The sequence below is a fragment of the Aedes aegypti genome, chromosome 3 (assembly GCF_002204515.2).
Source record: "Aedes aegypti strain LVP_AGWG chromosome 3, AaegL5.0 Primary Assembly, whole genome shotgun sequence".
NCBI lineage: Eukaryota > Metazoa > Arthropoda > Insecta > Diptera > Culicidae > Aedes > Aedes aegypti.
In genome coordinates this window covers 107,209,663-107,234,708 of record NC_035109.1, presented here as the reverse complement: position 1 = coordinate 107,234,708, position 25,046 = coordinate 107,209,663, and the positions used below count along the sequence as shown (strand labels likewise).

At 36.2% G+C, this 25,046-nt stretch overlaps 1 protein-coding gene across 1 annotated transcript in view; it reads right to left on the bottom strand.

Annotated features, from left to right (window-relative positions):
- Window positions 1–8,526: 8,526 nt before the first annotated feature.
- The window catches only part of LOC5575014 (ankyrin-3), a 261,259-nt gene continuing 244,739 nt past the window's right edge, over window positions 8,527–25,046 (bottom strand). The window contains exons 13-14 of the mRNA XM_021853993.1: window positions 9,339–9,543; window positions 8,527–9,272 (exon numbers count right to left, since the gene is read on the bottom strand). Of these exons, the coding sequence (XP_021709685.1) occupies window positions 9,265–9,272; window positions 9,339–9,543 (213 nt within the window). The 3' untranslated portion in view covers window positions 8,527–9,264. The remainder of the gene's footprint in view (window positions 9,273–9,338; window positions 9,544–25,046) is intronic.

Genomic DNA, 25,046 nt, shown 5'->3' with positions numbered 1-25,046 from the left:
CTGCAATTTTATGTAATTTGAAGGAAAAGAGCCTCCTTTTGTGATCAATCATTGCTTCAAATTATCACTTAAATTGCAGGGGAGAGAGCCACTGTAGGAGAACTAGCTTTCAGTGAATCTATCACGAATTCGGGAAGTAGGACTCCTGCTTCCCCAATTCGATCGTGGATCGTGGAAGTTCGCCTCTCCCGGTAATTCCTTTGATCTTAAACAGTGACTACTAATCTCGAAAAGAAGAGCTCCCACCGAGGAAACAATCACTTTTCCAGATTGGAAGTCACCAACAAGAGAAAAAGGTTTACTGCGAACTAATTACCCTAAGAGGAAATAAGATTCGTAGTTCGGCAGCCAGACTCTATGGCTGAATGTTAGGTGATTTGGTGGAAAAGAGCTCCTCTCTGCACGGAAAAATCATTCCACTAAATCAAAATAACCTTCAGCTAAAAGAGAGCTGCCAAAATAAGAACTCCTTACTTGACCTTCTCCTTCTAGTGGACAGTCTCTATTGTTAAGTGTTAAGTGATTTTGTGGAAAAGAGCTCCTCTTCATGGACAAATCATTGCACAAAATCAATCTAACACTTAACAAGAGGAGGGCCACACTGACCTTTTTCCCTGACCGATTTCCTTCAAGTGGACAGTCTCTATTATTAAGTGTTACGTGATTTTGTGGAAAAGAGCTCCTCTCCATGGACAAATCATTGCACAAAATCAATCTAACACTTAACAAGAGGAGGGCCACAAAAGTCCTTATACCTAAATTCCCATTCCCGACTTCTCTTGAAAAAAAAAAACGACGTTTTTTTTATTCTGGAGTGGGGGATGAATGTAACCTCTCAAAATGGTTACATTTGTCTTTTTGTAAATATTCCCTGTAAATAGTTTTTTTGTTCATTATTATTCTTATTATTCTTATTATTATTCCAATTATTACTCTTATTATTATCCTTATCATTATTATTTTTCTTATTACTACCCTTATTACTATTATCACTTTTATTATAATTACGGCTGCTTAAAAATATTATGAATTTAAAATTGAAATGCCTATACCTTATACAAATAGAAATTGAAAAAAAATGAATTACAAAAAAAAAATATCGAATGCACTCCACCTTGAACATCCCCATCCCTATTCCCATAACGTTTGTACTACACACCACCGTTACCAGCGTCAGCTGTCATGACGTTGGTAGCGAATCGACAGCAGCGATCCAATAAAACCGTTTGTCCACAAAAAACGGTCTCTAATAGGTGAACGGACATCACCACAAGTTGTTGTGCCGCGATTTTAATCTTGATTCGTTCTCTTCCCGTACAGTGAACGGTTAGTTCGGAAGTGCAATTTGGTGGCTGATTTCGATCCGCCATAGTGGTTTTGACGGAGGTTGTTGGAGTGCCACGCTTTGGCCCAACCGTAGTGCCAACCGCAGTGATTGTGGAAAGGAGTCGCTGGTGTGTCCCGTATTTACCCAGCCGGCCCGGGACCGGTTCGCCATTGAATAACCGGAGGAGCTACGCTGTGACCTAGTCGGACCGATCGTCGAAGAGAAGCCATCAAGAGTCGCCGGGGAGCCAAGAAGCCATCAAGAGTCGCTGGGGGCCACGTTCTGGCTCTGTTGGCCTTCCCCTGTTTCGTCGTCCATCGAACCGCCCAGTTTTGAAGGATGTTGGAGTTAACGGGTGGTCATACCCGGCTGTCTGACTGGGCTTGCTGCTGACTGACTGCCTCGTACGGGACCCGCTCATCGTCGAAAACCATAGAAGAATGGTAATCCGGTATGTGGTGCACGTTCTCCTATCCCATTACAATTCCTTCATTCTCTTTGGAATATCAGAACCATGAATATATATAATGTATAGTTAAACTACCTCTGCTTTTGAACATAATTTATTCTTGCGCATTTCCCTATATTCCACCCTATCTCATTTAAGGAATAGTCCACCTTGTTTGCTAAGATTTTGACGTAGGACTACGTCTACGTTCTGGTTTTTAAGGGAAGTTTTTCCACTCCACCCCAATTTCCTCTTGGAGCAATATAGACGACCCTGAGGCCCAGGACAAAAGCGCGGTTGGGAACAACAGAGGTTCCCAACCTATAGAATCTCTAACAAGTTGGGTGGGTGTTCGCTACCAGCTGGGAGCCACTTTCACGGCAGCGCTGCTTAAGTACTAAATGGAGATCTAAAGCAAAGTAAGAAAATGAAGTCAACAAGAACGTTGGAACTCAAGGTGGGCCAATTTCGGTAACGGAACGGAACTGAGAGTGAAATGATACTGATTACAACGCAACGGAAACTGCTGTTCAACGAGTTGATCGAGAACGTTTGAGCTACAACTCGCGGATGTCACTGATTTAACTATTGATTTTGGTAAACTATCTTCGTTTGAAACCATTACTATCCACCTGATGTATGTTTTAAGGGGGGAGGTGGGTAACGAAAATATAAGATGAGAAAACGAATGCTATGAGAGATGATTGGTGCATGCACGAAGGAACGGGATGAATTTCGGTTAAGCTGGATGAATTTGAATGGCTCAGTTACACAAGCAGAGGTGGGGATTGTTGGTCCAAAAAACTGGCTGCACTGATTTGATCGTAGGTAAGTCAGTTGTTTGGAAGCTTGTTTTCTAATCAAGTCCGCTCAAAAAAAAACGGAGGAACCCATCGTCACATGGGCCGGACCAACGACTTTTGTTCCGTTCCGAAAAAAAAGACGTGATCAGCAATTTCATGTCTCAAAAATCTTGACGACGTCGACGGGAATTGACACGCGATCGACTGGAAGTAGAGGCAATTACGCTTACCACTACGCCAACGACTTTTCTAAAATTCTCTTCGTTTTGGTCTACAGTTGCTGTCAAATTTGACATATACTCCGATGTCGTGTTTATGTTGTGAACTATCTATAGGTTCTATTAAAAACATCGTTTTTAGCAATTGATAATGCAAATTTGCTAAAGAGCACAGCTGCTTGTGTTTCAGTTTTGACATAGAATGTGCTGCCTTTGCCAGCACAGAGAACAAAAAATACCAATTAGAGAGGCAGCAAAAAAATAGCAAGAAAGATGCAGCACAAAACACAACAGCAAAATTCCATTAAAAATGAGTGCCATCACTACTCTGCGAGGCCTGTTTTGTTCGGGTGGGTCACTCAAGAGCTCTTTTAAAGTATGAGTAAAGGTGAGCATAGCAACAAGAGAGAAACAGTATCAGAAAAAATCTACGCATTTTCTTGCACTCTCACTCAAATCGTTTGAGAATCTGTGTTGAGAATTTTGAGTTCAATTTTCAATCCCAATAAAAATGTCTCATTTTGGCATCGTAGAGGAGTTTCTGTCAAGCCTGCTGCCAGGAACCTGTATCAGAAGAGTCACAGACAAACGTTGAAAAGACAGAAGATACGAATACGAAAGATAGAAGAGGAAAAGATAATAGAAAAAAGGGTCGAGCATCTTTGTTCGAAAACGGAAGAATTTTTCAACAAGCAAATTATATTCGACTCTTCGTCCTTTCGGCGTTCTGTCTTTCGATCTGTTGTCCGTAAACCATATCAATTAATCTTTTGATAATGTTCCTAATGAGTTCCTTTGCTTGAAGTCCCGAATGATCAATTTCTATTGTTTCTTGTCTTTCGAAGCATCTTCTTCTTCTTCATAAAGGCGTAACGTCCATTTAATACAGAGCCTGCCTCTCAACTTACACGATAACACGGATGAGCCCAATAACCCAAATTTTTCTAAATTTCCAAGGTCTCCATTAGGTACTTTGTCTTTGAAGCCATAAGAAAAAATTACTTAAATTTGGTTTGATTCAACGCAAAATTGAGTTCATCCAACCCAAGCTTGTAAATAAGCTACCCAAATTTGGCTTATTGGGCCAAACTACGCCCATTGGGTAGGTGCAGCTCTCTCTATTTTTGACAACATTGGTGGGGAAGAGACAGAATATGGAGAAATTTTGGGTTGAGAGAATAATCGATATACTTAATTTTGGGTGAAGTCAACTCAAAAATTAGGTAAAATATTTTTTCCGTGTAGTTTTCTTATTACAGTCAACTCTCCATAACACGATGTTAAAGGGACCATCGAGTTAGGGATGTATTGAGTTACAGAACACAAAACCAGTGCAACTGCGATCCAAGGAACCATCAAGTTAGTCATGGATACCAACTTTTACTATGGTTCTCTAACTCGATATCAAGTGAGGGGGAGTTAAATGTAGTATTACCACAGTTAGGAACTAAGAGCTCCACCAACTTATTATTCTGCATTTTTTATGTATCGTGAATAGAAATATTAGTAGTAGAACTCTAATGGCGTTGTTGTCACAAAACTGATTTTAATTATTATTACCTTAAATTATGGATTTCCATTGTTTGTTCAATACCATGTCGTTGTTTTGGTTTCTAAAATTAATCTGACACTTTGAGGCCCGCTACTCAAGCTGTCAGTTCGTGGCAAACTAGATGTTGGTAACACGAACAGCAGCGACATTAGCATTCTTAGGTTAATGCTTCTACTGTATCGTGTGACCAGCACAAAGATACTCTGTGTCCTAGAAAGTCGAGAGAATTTACAGTCCGAAATGATATCCAACCAGTAGGATACGAACCCCGTTTATCGCAATGGCTGGAATCTATGACAAAAGGTCGAATGAAAAAACATCAAAAAAAGATGACAAATAAAAGGTTGAGAACATAATATATCGAAGGCAAAAATGAAAGGTAGAAACTCTTTTTTTTTTCAAAGAAAACAAGATTTTCCACCAAGCAAATCATTGTTGACTTCTTGTCTTTTCGACCTTTTGTCTATTTGACCTCTACACGCTAAATAACAAGCACAATGATATCAATAATTCTACTCTTGGATTCGCACTACTGTTGAATCTTGAAAATATCAAAGGAACAACTCTTCAATTCAGCGTTTGGATTTGAATTAAAAAAAAAATGATCAAGTAAACTTTTCCGCCCGACCCAGATTTGAACCTTCAATCCTTAGAGTGCAAATCTTGTATCCTACCTTGACACTAACTCGCATCTGCTAAGAGGGATTGAATAGATCTTAATAACTTTCTACAACGAACTGTCAAAGATTGCTTCCATGCAAGAGGCATGATGATCAAAATCAATGACTTTTCTCTTCAAAGTTTAGTGGTAGAGAAAGTGAAACTAATCCAAAGTTAGAATCATGGTGATTGGTGTTTAAAAATTGAGGTAAAAGTTCGATCCTTTCAATTGAGCGTAATGGCCATGCAAGCATAATAAAAATCACGTATCCAAAGTCTCTTATTAAAGAATTGAAACGTTTTGCTGACATTATTTGGCTTATCATAAACTTGAATAGAAGAGTCTATTTGGATGAATCATATAATAGATAGAATCATTCTGGCACCAAACCGATTAGCGCTTTTTGCTTTTTTTTTACTAGCGCTGCTTTTTCTTACGTTAAACCTAATGTCGGAAGTAGTGCGCTGTATAGAGCATATGATAAAGAATACAGCGCATTACTTTCGACATCAGATTTAACGCACAGGAAAGGCAGGCCAGTAAAAAAAAAGCAATAAGCGCTATTTGGTTTGGTGCCAGAATGACAATATTAATTGAAAAGTTGAAAGCTGCGGTTTTGTCTACACAAAATGCTAAAGAAATACTTGAAAATAATTGCAGTTAAAAATCGTAAGTAAATTCTATAATTTAATTTACCAAAATCGTAACATTTTCACGTATTATCTATTAAAGCTATTACAAGCGAAAGGTATTCAAGTATCTGACAAAGACTGCAATACCAAACAGGGTACACTCTCAAATTTCTACACCGACCTCAGCAAAACGGATTGCTAAGAATCCAATTGCTGAAAACTCGATGATTTTCAAAAAAAAAAATCGCGGCATTTATTTTACTGAGTTGTCGAAAATCCAAATCAAAGCCGAAATCTTGACACATGTTTCTGAAATTTGGTAAAAATTAATCGAAATATCGAAAAAAGTTATCGATATTCTTGCTATTTGATTCTTGATAATCCACTTACCAAGGTCGGTTTTTAAAAATCTTTATACAGAATCTGAATGAATTCATGAATCTTCATACCGAGTTTAAGCCCAATATGGCGAATCGAAAACGCCCAGAATATGATGCGTCTCCAAATGTACTGTGACTTAAAACCGGACCAGAGTTATCAGTTACTTGTTTGATTTATTCAGTGTATGTTCTACATTTGAGTCGATATCTTAAGGTGAAACTGAACCGGAACAACAAATTGCAGTTTCGTAGATGAGATCCAGGAAAATTTGCAGTTGAGCAGACTATCAATTCACCGTAGTTCGGTTTTCCAAATCTGGCATGAGTTGGACAGCCCATCAATACTTTTTCATGTCTATGGGTACGCTGATATGTAAAGAAATTAGAAAGTTTGAACCATTTTTCTTAAGCTGCCAGTCTTCTGATCAACACCAACGGGGAAGGCTATGTGACGAGGAACTGGGATAGGGACCGTCTTTGGGGAGGGGGCTTAATCAAGTGTTACACAATGGCGGATAAATCTACTTCATCGCTCAGGTGGATCCGGTAACTGAAACAAAACGGATGATCTAGAATGTATGAAAAACACTAGTGGCAATGTAGGGAACCAAAAACTAAATCATCGAAACCATAATGAGTGTGCGTGCAATGTGTGTGTACATATGAAAGTGTATCTTGTGGATATACCCAGGGTACGTACGTACAGTGGTGTGAGTGTGTTTCCGCGAGGATTCTGACTGATGAAGTCTCATGCACTGGAATCTATTGTTGGATTGCTTTTTTTCGTCAAGACACAAATTTCGTACTATACAAAATTGAGGAAACCGGTTGATTTTTGTAGAAGATTCTTCAATGTTTACATTTACTGTTACGGTTTACATTATTTCAAAAGTCTGTTTACACACTTGTGGGAGTAATAAGTTTTGTTGAAGGATTTTGCATGGCTTTTAGCAACGGTTTCAGAAAAGTCCCCTTTTGGGCAACTAACTTTTGAGTTTGCTTTTTCGGCTGTTGCTTTTTCCACTTTCAAATATACAGAACTAAAAACAGGAATAATTAAGAAACATAAACGAAACAGTAAAACTCATTCATATGAAAACGAAAATAATCAAGTTTTTGTGTTCTTCCAGTATGAGAAAATGATTTTTCGTTTTTTTTTTATCCAAAAGAAATTGAACCAAAGACTCGTAGAACGATTGATCGAAAAAGAAGAAGAAGTGTTAGTTATGCTGCTGATAAATTTGCGTAGCAAAGTATTTAAATAGATAAAGGGAATAATTTTTCATTCACAAAAACATGAATTTGTTCGATTGAAAAATAAAGAATTTCAGATCTGGGAATCGGAATCAATTCGACACAGGCGCGCTTCATCGCTTAAATCTTTGTTAGTGATTTAAACATTGCTTGAAGAAAAAGCGAAAATCATACGGAGAATATTGAAAACACAAATGGCAACCTAAAAAGGATCGATTTGCACAACCGAAACCGAGTGTTCCCTCGCTTTTGCTGAGTTTTTCCCGAGGCGTAATATTAGATCAAACGGAATTAAGCCCGTCGGTAACAACATGAATAAAATTCCGTGGAACTGGCAGCTACAGTTTGTTATCGTGGCAGTGTTGCCAAATTGCTATAGTTAGTGTTTCTTGGAAAGTAATTGATATAAACGGTAATTTAACTGAACTATGCGCGGTTTGTTCACTCAAGTTACTGAAGGGCTTTAGTCTCATTTGAGCTCGATGAGCGGCGGAAAAGATAACAATCATCGAACCAGTTGTTTTCGAAAAACTTAACGAAAGTAAGCATAGCTCGCGCGGTAGCAAAAACTTGGAACGATTAATATCGATTCAACGGTAGACTTTGGGTTAGTGATTTAGTAAGATACAGGTATTCAGGCTTTGTTAAACTGATTATACAATTATGTTATTGGTAGATAAATAACTTTAGTATCATATATCTATGCGATATAGGACAATATTGAACCGTGCGTTGGTGTGTTCTTGAATATATCTTAGGTGCTAGTGTGGAAGGGGAGTAACATTATATCGTTGTAAGATAGGCATAAGGGTAGCATTTACTAGTTGTGTTTCAAAAGTCACGTTTCGACCGAAAATCCGAGAAACGTGTCATTGTCCGAACAACTTTCACATTATAAGAAACGATTACAAACCGAAGAGATATCGCTTTTTATTCACCAACGAAACAAACAACCAAGGCAGTCGAATCTTTAGCAGAGAAGTTCGAATATCAAAGAAAACGAAATTGGAAAACTTAAATGTATTTTACTGAAAACGAAATAATCACAAAATATAAACAAAATTTTGCTTTTGCAGATTGCTTTTCAGGATTTTTTTTAGAATAATTTCTAGCATTTTGTTTGGTAGTTTTGTTCTTTGTTAGTTACCTTTCAGAGATCTTTTCCGAAACACACCTTCAAGTGGGTTAATGGAATGCGTGCGGTAACAGGCATATTGTCGAAGTATTAGTACGAAAATGTATACTTTGTAGGTTATATTCAACTAAATGTGGGAAAACATTTGCATTTCTATCGAAAAAAAAGTATAGGATCGAGGTTGAAGGGCGGGATTCTATCGAACGAAATGCTCTACCAAACAACGCAAAAAATACGATTGGAGTTGAAACGAATGCACATTCGACAATATGTTTATGGGAAACTACCTCGCTGAAAATCAGACGAACCGAAAATTTTGCGGGTGGTGAAGGGTGTATGTGTGTTTGTACGAAATGAAACCGAAAAACATACTATATGGTTAACCAAAACATGAATTCAAAAAACCGTTCGTATAGATGTATCTAAAGTTCTGACGAAAATTGATCGAATATGGCCGACTTGAAAGAAAAAGTAAAAAAATGGGCTTTTTATTGAAGACAAACTAAAATAATGACATTCGGTAAACGACGATATGCATACACACGAAAAAACTGTGGCAGTGCTGCCATTGTCCGAACAAAAGATCTGCTTATCTGGCAACACTAATTTCTCTCTCCTATAATTACGTAAGCTTTTGAATATTGTTTGAACGCATGGACGGACATAGTATTCGGGAGAAACTTATTCGTTTGGATAGATTATGTAATTGGAAATGAGGATTCGTAGAGTTAGATTCACGGGTTACAGATTATTTTTCTCAAAAGACAAATAGTTAATGAGAAATAGAGAGAGAGTGGAACAACGAGTGACAGTTGATGGTTAAGGGGGTTAAGAAAGAGAGAGAGAGCATTGAATCACAAAACTGAAGTACAAAATTACAGAGTATGATTGAAACAAACATAGCGAGAATGTCTTGCTTAGTACGTACCGGTGATGGAGCACAGAAGTCGCAGGGTTGGGGCATTGCCCGAGTACTGGTTGATCATGCCCTGGCTGTGGGCCCTAGGTGCCGGCATGCTGAGCGTGATGGCTTTGTGGAACTTTCGGCGCCGGGGCTCCACGGTCACTACCGGTGAGACGGCAACGCCCCGGCCCAGCATTTTGGCCGTCAGGTCCGGATCGATTGGCTGAGCCTATTGAGGAGGTTGGGCATTAGTGAGTTCTAGAACACCGAGCTTCATTGCTGTTTGTCCGATTTTATACCGTGATTATAGAGCGATTGACCATTGTTTATGTTTTGACAGCTGGGACGACGAAATGGCCTATTTTTTCTTAGAAAGGTTGAAAGTAAAAGCTTCAAAGGACAAAAGAGCGATGATGGATTGATATTTGCAGATAATTTCAATATAATAACCTTTGATAAAAAGATTAGACCGCAGAGACGAATCGGCATTGGGCCAAGAGTCTCTTCAAAAAAGACATAAAACAAAGATATGACCTTAACTCAGTTGAAGTTAGCTTGCTCTAATAAATGTAAATGATTTCTAAGGTGAAAGGCTGGCATTAAAATTTGTACACAACATTGATCATTCCAAAGTAACCACTAGCCAGCTAATTTGCCTTTTTGGCCTTATAAGGCTATTATGCGGCTAATATAGAGCATGTCTGCTGTATAATAGCACTATATTAGCACGCAAGGCGAATTAGAGAGCTATATGGTTACTTGGGTTGGTATAGTTAGAGGAAGGCAGGTCCCCCACCCAACTCCTTGGCTGATGAGCAAAAAAAAAGAACAAAATCAACTAATATGCTACGAAAGTTAATTTTAACATTTTCCAAAGATTATTTTCAGCATTCTTGAGAATTGCGTCATGATAATCTTTGTGGTTAATTCTTGAAGTCGAAGTCCATGCTAAAATCAGATTTCTTCCAAAGATCTTTCCAGAAATCATTCAGACAATATTACATTGCGTCATACCTCCCTTATTGGCGGAAACATCACGAAAATTATTCTGTGTTTGAATTTCTCAAAAATTGTCTTCAGTATTTTTGTTCATTGATTTGTTGGTTTATTGATTCCTTGAAGAATTTTCAATGCTCTTCAAAGTTTATTTTTCTGCCAAACATCTTATCAGAACCATTCGAAGGTTTCATAAATAGTGTACAATACATCTCGTAAGGGACCTTAAAAAAAGAACTAAAATGGAACCCAAAAGATTTATGTGAAGTATCTGCCAAATTAGCTTAAAATAAATTTTTAACTTTCTCGTCGAATACGACAAAAATTTTGATAAGACTTAGTTTCAAATATTTTCTATGAATTTCACGTGGAATTCCCTTAGATGTTTTTCTTTCCATTCTCATAGGAATTTCTCCAATAAGCACTCCACGGTTTAATTTCAGAATTCGTTCCTCAGAGTGTCTCGAATTTCGCTAATGAGTCGCCATCAATACCTCAAGGTATTTTTAAAAATGTATGTATGGAATATGGCAGATATTTCTTCGATTAATGAAAAATGGCTTTATGAGTTCTTGCAAAGAACTAACTGAGCTGTTTGTACGTATTTCTCATAGTATTCGTTGATGAAAATAACATCTCCGAGATATTTTCTACATCAAGATTTTTTTCATGGGTTCTTAAACTTGTTCAGGCGTTACACCTGGAATTTAGATTTACCAAAAATGTATTGTCATGAAACCCCATAAGGCGTTTTTATATTCCTTGCCAAATTCGTCCATTTTTTAGATGTCTTCAGTTATTCCTTTAGAAACTGCTCCTGATAACTCTCTTGGGATTTATAACTATCTCCATAAACTTCTTCGAGGAACGGTCGAAAAATACTTTTTCCTAACATTTTCTCTGGAAATCCTTGATGAAATGCAATCTTCGACAAATCAAACAAAAAAAATGTTCAGAGCACGCCTCTGAAAACTCTTTTAGAAATTCTTACATAAATTTTGATTAATTTTCTTCTGTTTTTAAGGATTTTGTAAGATTATTAAGAATAATTTCACCAAAAACATAAATTATCGAAGGATTCTTACAGTTATTGTTTCAGGATTTAATCAAGGATTCGATCAGGAATTCGACCAGTTACATCTCAAAGCATTACTTTAAACAAAGGTTCCTCACAAAATTGCTCCAAGCTCCTCCACAATAACATGGTTTTGGATAGAGAAAACATAGGAGTTTTATTTGAATAATAATAATTTTTGGCGGTCATATTGGAGCTTATCAGAAAAACTGAATTTTCATGATGTTTGCAACCACCGATTCTAAAAGTTTGACACAAAATTAAAAAAGAACAACTGAGGTTTCACACAATACATGAAACAAATCAGAGATGTATGTTTTTTTTTAAATCAAAAGTTGTGTGAGATTTTGTAAGACATTTCATATCGCGCTGGTGCAATTTGTTGCCATATAATGGTCCGATAGCGATTTACGCCTGCTGTGATGTATTGGAATTGTGAAAAAATATTTATCTTTACAATGCTTTACACAAAAAGTTGGCTAGCCCAATTTCTAATGATGCAAAAACTTTTAAAATCGGTGATTGCGAACATCATGAAAATTCAGTTTTTTCTGATAAAATCTAATATGGAGGCCAAATTCAATACGGCCGAAAAATATTTTTTTGCCAACGAAGCTCCTACGTATTCTTTTTCCAAAACCATGTTAATGGTAAGGAGTTGTTGAAGAAATTTTCGAGTTATGGCTCACTCAAACTCAATTGCCAAAATTGAGGGGTTCTCAAAAACTGTTTTGATTATAATTACCGAGGGGTCAATTAATTTGACTAACGGAAGTTACTCGACAAGAGCATAAATTTGAATGAAATACCAAGTGTAAATAGTGGGCCGGTCTCAGCGAGAATTACTCATATAGATCATACCACAATATTCCTAAATAATGTAAGCAGTGATAAAAAGGCTCTACAGACGAGGGAAACAATCTTATAAGGTTTCATAATGAAATATGCACATAAGATTGCAAAATGATATAGATTGGAATCGGGTCAAGAACGTCGAGATCAGTCAGCACTTGACTATCAACCACGGCAATCAACGTTTGGAAATTGCATGCATGTTAAATGTGTTCTCCAATAACAATATCGCACCATAATGCCGGCTTGTGAAATTTTGATTTTTACAATGGGTAGATTTTATACACTTCTGATAAAGGGTGCACGGAATCAAATTGCACCACTTTCAAAGGCTGTAAGGATCACAAACGGGTAGTTCAAACTTTCAAGAGGAATCCCAGTTCAGTTCGAGATGTGGCGAAGAAACTAAATCTATCCAAAACTTTTGTGCAAGATGCGAAAAAAACGTAAAGGACTACATACGTACAATGTCTGAAAGGCGCGTAATCACGATGAACGGCAGAATAGGTGAAACACGTGCACGGAAGCTCTATACCCAGAAAAAAAAATGGCCCAGCACGCAAAAAAAAAGTTGGTCCAAATATTGTACAAGACCTTTTGAGTAATGTGAAAAGAAAAGTTCGTAAATTTGGATATGGAATTGAAATTGAATAAAACAAACATGAGAAAATATTCATAACATGTTATATTTTACCCCCTGAAAGTTTGAAGATGATTGGTCAAACGTGCGAATTTTGTCAAATATTTGTGTGTGTGTCGCAATTTGATTCCGTACACCCTTTATTCATTTGTTCGAGTTTAGATTCTACCCTACATGTACAGAATTGGTAATCTTAATCTAAAAGTATCTACACCAATGTTATAAATCGTATAACGAGTTTTATATTTTGTGTAAAATTCACCGGGGAATTTCGTTTGCATTGTAATACAAAAATTCCAGGCAAAATATTTAGACATAGGTGCCGAAATACAGATATTTTATCAGTTTTGTAAATGAAACCACACAAGAGGGTCCATAATTAGCAATGCCAGCACCAGATGTTGTAATTTTTCATCCATTTCGAATGTGATCAACAAAAACAAACAAACAGTGGATTGTCGCAGAAAAAAATCTGAATTTTATTGCCAGAAGGCAGAATTTTTCACCTGATATTTACTGATAGGTAGTATTTTATTTTATTTCTCAAGATTTGTGCTCTTGAAAATTTGAAGTACACTGAAAGTTTGTTTTTATTGGACAGATATCGGGACTTGATTTTTTTGTTGAAAAAATTTTGATATTTTTTATTTGTTATAAAAACAACATATCTCTATTAATACACATTGTTTGCACATTGGCATAGATTACAGAAAGCGAAAGTATCGTACATCCACCATCTAGTTTAGTAGATTTTCTTTTATTGTTGTTGCAAATTGAATTTCAATCATGTTGTGAATCTCATGGCAGAGGTTTTTACGATGTTTAGTCAAAAATGGAATAGTAAGTGCAAATAACTTTCACTCATGGTACAATAGTTTTGAGGCAGGTACTCAAACTTCAATAACATCTGAAGGATGGAAATGAAGCTAAAAATTAAGATACAGGGCATTGCATTTTTTCAAGTTTAGTTCATTACAGTCCTTATTTCGAGAAAATGTTAATGGATCTTGGAACAAGCGAAATTTAAGACGAATCCCTGGGTGTTTTTTTTTTGTAGAAATTCACGTAAGAACTACCGAAGGAATGCCTATAAAACATATCGTGATATTTATGAAGGAGCTCCTGGCGAAACAGATGAATGAATTCCTGGAGGAATATCTGGCGTCTTGCGTAGTGGAACTTCTGATGGGTGGAACTTATCGTAAATTTCCCGGGGGAATTTCAGCTTAGGGGACTGATTCAGGAATTCTTGGAGGAAGTCTTAGTATATTTTTGAAAGAACTCCTGATGAACATTTTGGTAGAACTCCAGGGAATGGAATCCTAAGAAATTCTTGGAGTATCTCCTAAAGGAATTTTTTGATGAACTTTTGAAGGATTTTTTGAATTCTTGCAGAACTCCCTTGAGAATTCCTGAAGAATTCCCCGAAGCATTCCTGGTATAACATCTGACGGGATTCCTAGAAAATATCTGGTAGAATTCCTGGTGGAACTGTCAGCTGGAGTATTGGTGCAACTCGTGGAAAAATTGCTGAAGGAACTACGGTGGAATTCCTGGAGGAACTCCGGATTTTTTTTATGGAACTCTCGAGGAATTTGTTCCCTGATGAATGCCGAGGGAATCTGCGGTGGAGCTCCGAAAGAATTCCCGGCGGAGCATGCGAAGGAATTCTCGTTGAAGCCCCGGTAAATTTTCCGAAAGAACTGCTGAGAAATTCCCATTAGAGCTCCAGATGACCTTCGGAGGTATTGCTGGAGGAACTCCGAAGGAATGTATAGAGAAATTCCTAGAGGAACCTTGAGGAATTTCTTGATCAACTCTAGGGAAATCCTGAAAATACTCTAGAGGATTTCCCAGAGCATTTCTGGTGTATTTACCTGATGAAGTCTGAAGGAATTCTGAGAGGAACTCCTAAGGAATTCCTGTAGGAACCCAGAAAAAACTCCTTGAGAAACTCAGAAGGAATTACAAGAGAAGCTCCCGAGAAATTGCTCGAGGAACTCCTGCGAAACTGTTTGAGGAATCACGAAGAAAATCTGAGGGAATCACCATTGGAGCTCCGACGGGCTTCCTCGAGGAACTGTTAAGGAATTCCTGGAGGATATCTTAAAAAATCCAAGAAGAACTTCGGAGGATTCGGTGGAGGAACTTTGGAAAAATCCTAGAAGAACTTCGGAGGATTCGGTGGAACTCTGGAAAAATCATCAGAGGAATTTCCTAATAAATTTCTGAACAAAATCTTCGGAGGAATAGAGGAATTGTTGGAAACCATATCCGGATGAATTTTTGGAGAAAATCACCGAAGGAATTTTCGGAGAAAATCCCCGGAGGAATTCCTGGAACAAATCGCCAAAGTAGTTTCTGGAGGAAATTCTCGGTGGAATTCCTGGATGACATCCCCGGAGAAATTCTTAGAGCAAACAACCGGAAGAATTTCGGAAGGAAATCCTCGGATGAGTTTATGGAGCAAATCCCCAGAGGTGTGTCTGGAGGAAACACTTTGAGGAATTGCTATTGGAAATCCCCAGAAAAATTCATAGAGAAGTTCCTAGACAAATTCTTCGAAAAAATCAAACTCGAAGGAATTTCTAGAGAAAATGCGTGGAGAAATTTCATAATGAAATTCCCAGAAGAATTCCTGTAGTAAATCCCTGAAGCAAATCCTGGGAGGGATTCCTGGAGGAAATCTTCGAAGGATTTCCTGAGGTAACTCCACGGAGGGATTTCTGGTGGAAATCCTAAAGGAGGAGGAAATACCAAGAAGAATTTCTGGAGTAAATTCTGGACGAAATCCCCTGAGAAATATTTTAAAGCAAATATCCGAAGGGATTCCTGGAAGGATTGCTAGAGGATTTGAGGAACTCCTGCAGCAAATCCACGGAAGTATTACTGGAAGAAATTCCCAGAGAATTTTTTGAAAGAAACCTAAGGAGGAATTCCTAGTGGAAATCCAAAAAGGAAATCCTGGTGGAAATTCTGTTAGACACATCGATGTAACTTCGGTATAATTTCTGGAAGAGCTTACTGTAGGACTTAGTTGAAGAATATTCAGATGTATTCCCGTAGAAATTCCCAAAGGATTTCCGGAGAAATAATATTATGGTTCCTGGAGGTGTTTCTGAATAGATTCCTGGAGGACTCTCCGAAGAAATTGCCCAATAAATTTCCTGGTGAAATTGCTGAAATAATTCATAATGAAGGAATTTTTGAAGGATTTCTGTAAATCGTTAGCTTTCTACCGGCATCCTTTGCTTTCCTGCTTTCCTTATTAAATCACTCTCACCTTTTGCACCTTCATTCCCTAGACTACCAAGCTTTGCACAGGAATAATCATAATAATAAAAACCGCTGCGATGAAATATTTGTTTTCACTTCTTTAATGAGTAGGAACCAGAGACGGTGGCTGTTTCAGAGAGAAAAATCCGAATTGGTAAACAAACACGAATGTGTCAAACCAGATTCGAACAGCCCAAATCTTAGCCCAAATGCGACCAAAAACTGGTCTTTCAGCCTGTTAAAAAAAAATGCACCAGTAAAGTGGTATAAAATAAGATTGGAACATCATTTGCAACACCGGTGCAAGCTCCAATTTTTATAATGTCCATAAATTTGTGATTTAGACCACCGTTGAGGTTGCCCTAATAGAGAAAACAGATGTTAGAGATAGTTTACGTACCATCTGATAAAAATAATTATTTCAGATTCTTCTTCCGGTATACTTTCGTAGATCAAATCTAATAATGAATGCAATGAATAATAACTTTTTGACAAATTTTAACGAATATCACAGCCTCTTGACAAAATCATTATGAGATTTGCATTATTATCAAATTATGATCCAGATTTGTATTTCGCTCCGTTTTTATGTTAGTTACGCCCTTGGTTACGCCTTACGGCATCAAAACTGCCATTCTCTTTCTTTTCTCTGTCTTTTAAGTACAGACATTTTACAATGTTTTTTTTTTCATCAGATTTTCTCACACCGTATCAAAATATATAGACCGCTCAAGGCAGTGAAAAAAGTCATAATAGATTCTTTTAAAAAGAGCTAAACAAACCCTCTTTGATTCCTTTATGAAGAATGTGTAATCGTATTCACTGGATACAAAGAGAAGCTTGCGTATTTCTCGGAAAGCATCCAGGGTGGAATAAAAATACAATACTGATTCTCCTTCCTAAGAAAACATATTTCAGATTCAGGTTTCCCAACATCCAAGTTGTGAAAAAAATTTCTGAAATATCGGTAAATGCTCAAAATCCCATCAATTCGAGAAATGAGACAACAACAATAAACTATTAGATTCCAACGATTCCTCGAATGTTACTGAAAATAGCTGAAAAAATGGAGTTGTAGGGTTGTATCAATTATTTTTAAGAATAATAATGGAATCACATTTTATTTTTTTACTTTTTAGATCGTTTGAGAAAGGTTACCTTAGAATATCTGTCATCATATACACATTGGAGCTGGAATAAAGTTTCTTTCAATCATCGAACCAACAACCATCAAAACATAAACAAATGTCAGAAGCAAGGCGTATTCCTGTGTCCCTATCAATGATACCCTAACCGAATGAAATCCTATGTCTTATGCATACTTAATTGGTTCTCGTTTTTAACATTCAATGTCTCGAAAGTGAATTTAATGGTACAGTACAAATAGTCAGTTGCAATGATAGAGCAAATGAAGTAAAAACAATTATCATTTGATATTCTAGAGAAGAAGCATGTCAGCAATGACTGAAATCGTGAAAGCGAAACTGAAAGCTGATTTATAGAGAAAGGGCGCAAACGAAATGTGAAAAAACGATAGGTTGATAAATCAGAACACAAAATGATCGGGCAACGAACGGCAGCGTATATGGCTATAAGTATTTAGTATTTTTTCTTCGCTTGTTGGTCAACTATTTATTGCTTCATCGTTTTCTTGCTTGAGCACCTTTCGGTTGGGTGAACATGAGCATTCCATTAATGCCCAATAAATTTAGCACTCTTGAATGTGGTTCTGTGTAGCAATTTTTCGCGATTTGTCTAAATTTGAAATACCGTTTTGATTCATATAACGGACAGCTTCAAATTCCGGACACTCCACTTTGTATGGGAAACATTTCACACGAAATGTTTCAATTTTTGCCGTTCAGAAGTTCTCACTTTCAAAGCTTCACTTTCAAATAATTTTCCATAGATATTCATGCAAATTTATAATTCTCAACTACCTCAGACGTCTCTTTAGTGGTTTAACGATTTAAATTGATGATTTAACTTTTCTATTCGTGATTTTTTTGCGCTGTCCGGAAATCGAATCAAAGTGTCCGGAATATGATGCAAAAGTAAGGATGCGTCCGGAATAAGAATCATGAAAAGTCCGCACATTTCTATTTATTTAAAATTATTCATGTTGAGAAATCAAAATATTAACCCACCATTCGAAAGCCAAGTGTTTTGAAGGTTTGATAACGTGGATGAATAAAACAGAATGATTTATTTTACTTGCTTTTCGATGCGTTATACTTCACTGTGGCCTTAAGTGTCCGTAATATGAATCAAAACGGTACATCAACTTGAATTTACTGAACAAAAACCGCGTCTTCCTTTGGACTCTTTTGGTTGTATTTTTAACTATTTCGCACAACCCTGCCTCGTGGATTTGTTTTTGTTTTGATTGCTTGATTCTAGCGCAAAAATGGGAAGGAAACAAAGAAGTAAAAGGACCACTTTCAGAGCTGCGTTTCGTTTTTTTTCTCACGGGAATCGAATCAGAACGGAAAATTTACGGCGCAAGAAATGAAACAAACCAACTGGTTGGGGTAGTTTTCATCAAAAGAACTAAATTTATTGGGCACTCTCATGAGTAGTTATAGTAGTTTATAGTAGTAGCAATCTTTGTTGTTTGACTTTTGAAATGTTATCGTTTAGTTTTATCATCGCGTGATGTACTTTTTTGACTTATGGCAATATATTAATACGGTTCAATGTTTACAACTGTCAAATTGAAGAATGGTAATGATTACTATCGTTACTGCGTGTTCGCAGGTAGAGTGGTTTACAATCTAAATATTTGTTTCAATATAAACAAGCTTGTAATGAGGAAAAGTGTACTAGAACAAGTTGAAACTCGATATAAGTATATGAGATCAATGACATTTTCAACGAGGTGATTCGCGTCGAGATCGAACGGTTTGTTTTTCATTGTAATATCTTTGGCATAGTTTGTAATACTAAGTTTTTTGTTTTGAGTTTTAACTTTAAAGTGGGTATGTGGTCGGGTGCGAATAGTTTATTTGTTTAAGATGTTCGTGAATGAAAGCTGGCCGATGCGACGAGTTTCATCAGAAAGTTTTTTTGCTATCGAAAATAAGTTCTGATTCTCCCCATGTTTCTGACAAGGGTTTTTTTTTTCAATATATTTATAATTTTAAATATATTTATTCAGAATTCGTTCCAGTAATTCCTCGAGAAATTTATTAGGAAAATACTACTGTGATTCTTACATCAATGCCACAACGAATTTTTGATGATATAATCGGGTATTCCTCCAAATGGTTGTTCAGAGGTACCTTTGAGAATATCTTAAAAAAATATTTTAGGGATTTCCCCGAATTTTCTGGAGAATAGCTGACTGAAATTTTTTCACAACATATACCAGCAATTACTTCAGCGACTTTTCCAAATTCAAATCTTGGATGATAATATCAAAGTTCAGAAGTTTTTTTCCAAGGGATCCAGGAATAATTCTTGAATACATCAAAGCATAATTCAGTTAATACTCCAGAGATTCCAGGTTTACTTTTAGAAATTCATTTGGAGATTACTCCAAGAATTGTTCCAAAACTTCTTCTATTTTCTGTTTGAGAAGTCACTTCAAGAATTAATTGGAGAATTCCTCAAAATTCATCCCAATTATTTTGGTACTCTTCGGTAATTCCTTGAAATATTTCATAAGGAACTAGTGCTACCAGTTAGAGCTTGTTGAGTAATATCATACAATTTACAAAAAGAATTCCTGAAGAAATATATTTTGAGTGGATTCACTTAGAATGCTAATCGACTGAAATATGACAATTAATGGTAAACTTCGATTATTTTTAAATTATTACTCCTGAATACATCTTGAGATTTCAGGAATTTCTTTTTGACTGAAACAACTTGTAGGTTTCTTCTAGGATCATTCCTAAAACTTTTTTTCAAGGATTCAGTCAGGAATTACATGGACGATCGAATCCTCCAAAGGCTAGGATTTAATAGGTCCTGGAGAAACCTGACAGGATATTTTCATCTAACGGTTGTTACAAAATACCTTGAAGGATTTACACATGTTTCCAGTATGATAGAGTGTTTTAGATAGATAAATCGATTATTTTGAATAAGAAATGACTTTTGAAAATAGTTTATGAGATTTTACATGAAATTTATTTGAAAAATTCTATTTCCAAAGCTGTTGATTTTAAGGAAAAATGTTCTTTGGAGAAACTGTAGTGCACCGTTCTGACTACAAGAAAAAAATACGATTAAAATTTTGTTATTTTGTTTCAAGAAAAAAAAATAATATGTTAAATTACACAAACCCCTCATTTAATATTTTCCAAAATTTTCACCATGAGCAATTTTCGCTGACACCAGGCCGCCATCGGCACCCATCGTTAGAATTCCAATTTCATGTCACTGATCGCAAGTTTTTGATAAAATTTAATGGTGGCCCTTTCGGTTTTCTCAAATTGGTGGATCCCTCGTACGCCAGCTAGCTAAATAGTTTGCGAAAAAGTCCATTTTTTGATACATCTTAAGTAATTTTTCAGTGATATGTCTCATATTTTCCTTGGAACCCATTGCAAACTTAGTGGCATCGTATAGAGTAATAATAAAGCTTTCATTTGAAGTTAAAAAAATATTGGCGGCCTTTTTGAATTTGGCTGCCATCTTGAATTTTGTTAGCAAAATCGTTTTTTCACCATCGTTTTGAATTGTAAGATCACCATCAGAAAGCTAAATGAGCAATTGTATTTACCCTATGAAATGAAAGATTTTCTAAATCATGTTCTACGATGGCGGCCATTTTGGATTTTGACGCCATCTTGGTTTTAAGTAGTAAAATGAATTTTCACCTTGGTAGCACTCAATATGTTGAATTTTATTGCTACAATTACACTTACTCTTCTTCTTCTTCTATTTTTTCCTGACGTTACATCCCTACTGGAACAGAGCCAGCCCCTCAGCTTTAAACTAGCTTTAAAAACAAATTATCGAATAGGATTTTTAAACGCTTATTTACTACCTGAATGATTCTTCTGCATATCTTTGAGTTGAGGCATAGCATTAATTCTTTCACTTATTTGGTCTAAAACCATTGATAGAAAATAAATCAGGTGAACAGCTAAGATATGATAAGGGATGGTACACAAATTATATCACGCTAAATTTCAACTTTTTGAACACTCCCCTTTGTCACGGTTTTTATATAAGTCTTCTGAAACTTTTGTAAGGCTTGACACGCTTGGGTTGACCCCCTCACCCCCTCTGGAGCGTGACATAATTTGTGCACGATCCCTAAGAAAGAAATAATCTAAATGTTTTATTTTTAACGGAGGCTTCATAATTCAACATGATGAGCGCTGAGATGGTAAAAAATCATTCAACTGCTAAAAACCAAGATGGCCGCCAGATTTCTCAACCTCAAAATGATACACCTTCCTTTTTTTTTTTTTAAAGACACTACACGTTAACGTGAAGATGAATCGAAGCCAATGTTCAAATTTTCAAGAGCACGGATCTGGAAAACCAAACACCTTTTTGAGCTGAAAACCTAATCGATTGGTCACCACCAGCTAGTGACCAATCGATTAAGTTTTCAGCTTAAACGGATGTTTGTTTCTCCAGATCCGTGCTCTTGAAAATTTTAACTTGGCTTCGATTCATCTTCACCTTAAATACTCCCAGTGGACTATTTGCCCTTTGAAGGAAGCATCACACTAGACAACGGACTAGCATGCAACGCCCAGTGGCACAGTCGGAAAACATTCCTGTCGAAAAGTTTTACGGCCTGAGGCGGGGATCGAACCCACACTCCTTAGCACGATGCGGCTAAATGCCTTGGTGACACTAACCGCACGGCTACGAAGCCCACATTTCGGATTACGTTCACATTAGAACAAAGCCTGCTTCTCATCTTTCAATATTGCTATTTTTCACATGTATGTTGGGCGGTAGTAAAAACGATACTTTATGACTCAGAAAATTAAGAATTTTGTTTGCCCTAAAACTTAAGATTTCCATTCTAAGTTAAAGTATTACGGATGTTAAGAAAAATTTCCGGTTCACGGTAACCGCAGAGTTCTACCGCAGCTGTCAAAGTGTAACTTTCTGATGGTGATCTCAGAATTCAAAACGACCGGTGAAAAATTAACTTTTCTAACAAAATTCAAATTGACGTCCAAATTCAAAATGGCCGCCATTTTTTTTAACTTCAAATGAAGGCTATATACTTTCTAAATACCCAAGATTGATAAAAAATGGGCTTTTTCGCAAACTGTTTAACTCAACCCGGTGCTAGGCAGCCATGTTTTCGTGGTCAGCATCAAACTCAAGAGAAACAACGTACATTGGCCTAATCATATTAGGGAATTTTTCCTCCAATACTAAAATGTGTTTTTGCTTATCACATCAACCCAAATTGACTTGCTGTACTGCAATACAATAGTTTGCAACCGAGTGTTTGTTCGAATAACTGTTGTTATGCGAGAAAAGAAATTTTTCGGAGAAAAACATTTCGTCATCATCGATTGTTATTCCGCAAACGGTTATTTGTTTACAAACATTGAGCTGATAGTGGGAACCACTTCCCAGTTCAACCCAGAGATGTTTGCTTGTTATTTTTCAATGGGGTTGTTTAGGCGGTGCCAGGAGGTTGGTTTAACTGGCGTTCGAAGGGTCCACCAATTTGGAAACCGAAAGGACCACCCATAAGATTTATCGAAAACTGGCGATCAGTGACATGAAATTGGAATTCTAACGATGGGTGCCGATGGCGGCCTGGTGTCAGCGAGAATTGCTTCCATAGAATCTTGTTTAGGACAAAGTTTCAAGAAAGAGAATTATTCAAAAAAATTTTCTAAGGTTTTCAAATTTTTGTTTTTTTTTTTTGTCAATAAGAATACGTTTTGATGATACAATAAATATATTGACATTGTTCTAAACCATAATAATTATCATGATCACTTTTCTATAAGTAGCCATTTTCGAATTATTTCAAATTAAATTCAAGAATCATGGCCGATACTCTCGAAAACATACGTTTTTTTATGGAGAATCGCGAATAACTAATGAAAATGACCTATTTTAATATTTAATTAATAAATTTGTGTATTAAACTTGATATAACTCGAAAATTACTACTTCTAGAGATATGAACATGATTATCATCATGGTTAAGAATAATTTTAAGATTCTTATTGTATAATCAAAACGAATTTATTTTACCAAAAATCAAAATTTTAAAAATCGATTAAAAGTAATTCTTACATTTTTTTTAAATAAAAAATTTCTTTGTTACTTTGTCCCAAACATCTATTTTCAATGAAGATTTTATAGTAAAAGTTAAAAAAATATCAAAATGGGGTTTTTGAGTAATTTGAAGTAGAAGTATTTTTAAATTTGTGTCATAAAAAAGATATATTTTTAGTGAATATAGCTCTAATATAGCTTTCTTGTAGCTCAAACCGTTCATTTAAACTTCTCCATAGGACAATTTTCTATGAAATCAACAGTTTCGGAACTAGAATTTTTCCGAATAAATTTCGTGCAAACACTCATAGGGTCGTTTGAAAAGTTATTCGTGAGGCAAAATGATCGATTTATCTATGGAAAACACCATCGTCATAGCTCGTTGAAACACTTCTTAAAATTCCGCTCAAAGTTTAACTCAAACTTTCGCACTTAACTTACTGATAATTACTTTGAAAACTATTCCAAATTACTAACAGTAATGGTCTCATATACTACTCTTGGAGTAAGTTTCCCAAAATATTATTGAAATTCTCTAGAGGTTCCTTGAGGAATTGTTTTGGAATTTCTCCTTTCATTCTTGAAATAACTCTTATGGGATCCGATGACAAATACTTAGTGCGTTCCTTAGATATCTCTGGAATAATGTATTTATTAAGAATAATGTATTTATTAAGAGATTTTAACAATAACAATTCTTTGTGGAATCCAAGATAAATCCGACGCAGATCGTCAACGATGTCAACGATTTGTGGTTAGATATCTGGCTTATATTTGGCAGATGCCTGATTTTAGATTATTCTCCATGAATTCTTGAAGGAGTTTAGCATGGCGCATTTTATATTTTTTTGCTGAATTTTTCAGCATTTTTTGCTACACTTTTTGAAAATTCTGCTGAAAATCAGCATTGATTTGCCGAAAATCAGCAAAATGTGCTTTTATTTGACTAAAGACTTCAGCTTGGAAAATTTCTCCAAAATATTCGAAATACTTATTGATGATCTTTAGAGCAGCGTTCTCAAATCTCATGCTTGAGTTGTATCTTACGCAGCTCAGTACCCAAAAAATCATGCATGAGTGGACTCATCCGTTTGAATCATCAAATATAACAAATCAATCTAACAAAACTAAATATTGGGTTTTTGACAGATTTCCGATGGGTTTATGATTGAATAATTTTTGACGGCATGATCGTAGCAAGAGATTTTGCCTCAATATTTCATGCGTGAGTTTTGCGAAGCAGATCTCAAATGAATTTGCTCTCGTGGGAGAACTCAATGATTGAGATTTAAGTGTGTGTCTACCAACACTACTCTAGAGTTATTCCAGAAAAAAAAACGCTTGAAGAATTCGTGGATTTTTCTACAGAAAATTTACGGAAAAGTTGTAATAAATTCGGCCTTTTGGCCAGGCTGAATTCTACGGTAGTCTTGAATCGGGAGTAATACGAGCCTCGAATGTATACTATTGTATTATGGTATTACAGTCAACTCTTCATAGCTCGATATTGAAGGGATCAGGCTATGCAGAATTTATTCTTAAATATTTATAAATGATTTCGAAGCACGATCAAAACAAGCTAAGAAAAACACCGCATCTGTATCGGTGAAGGTCCGGAAAGAAGGTCCCAAAGAAAGAGAGAGCGATTATGAAACTCATTTTTTTTTTATTA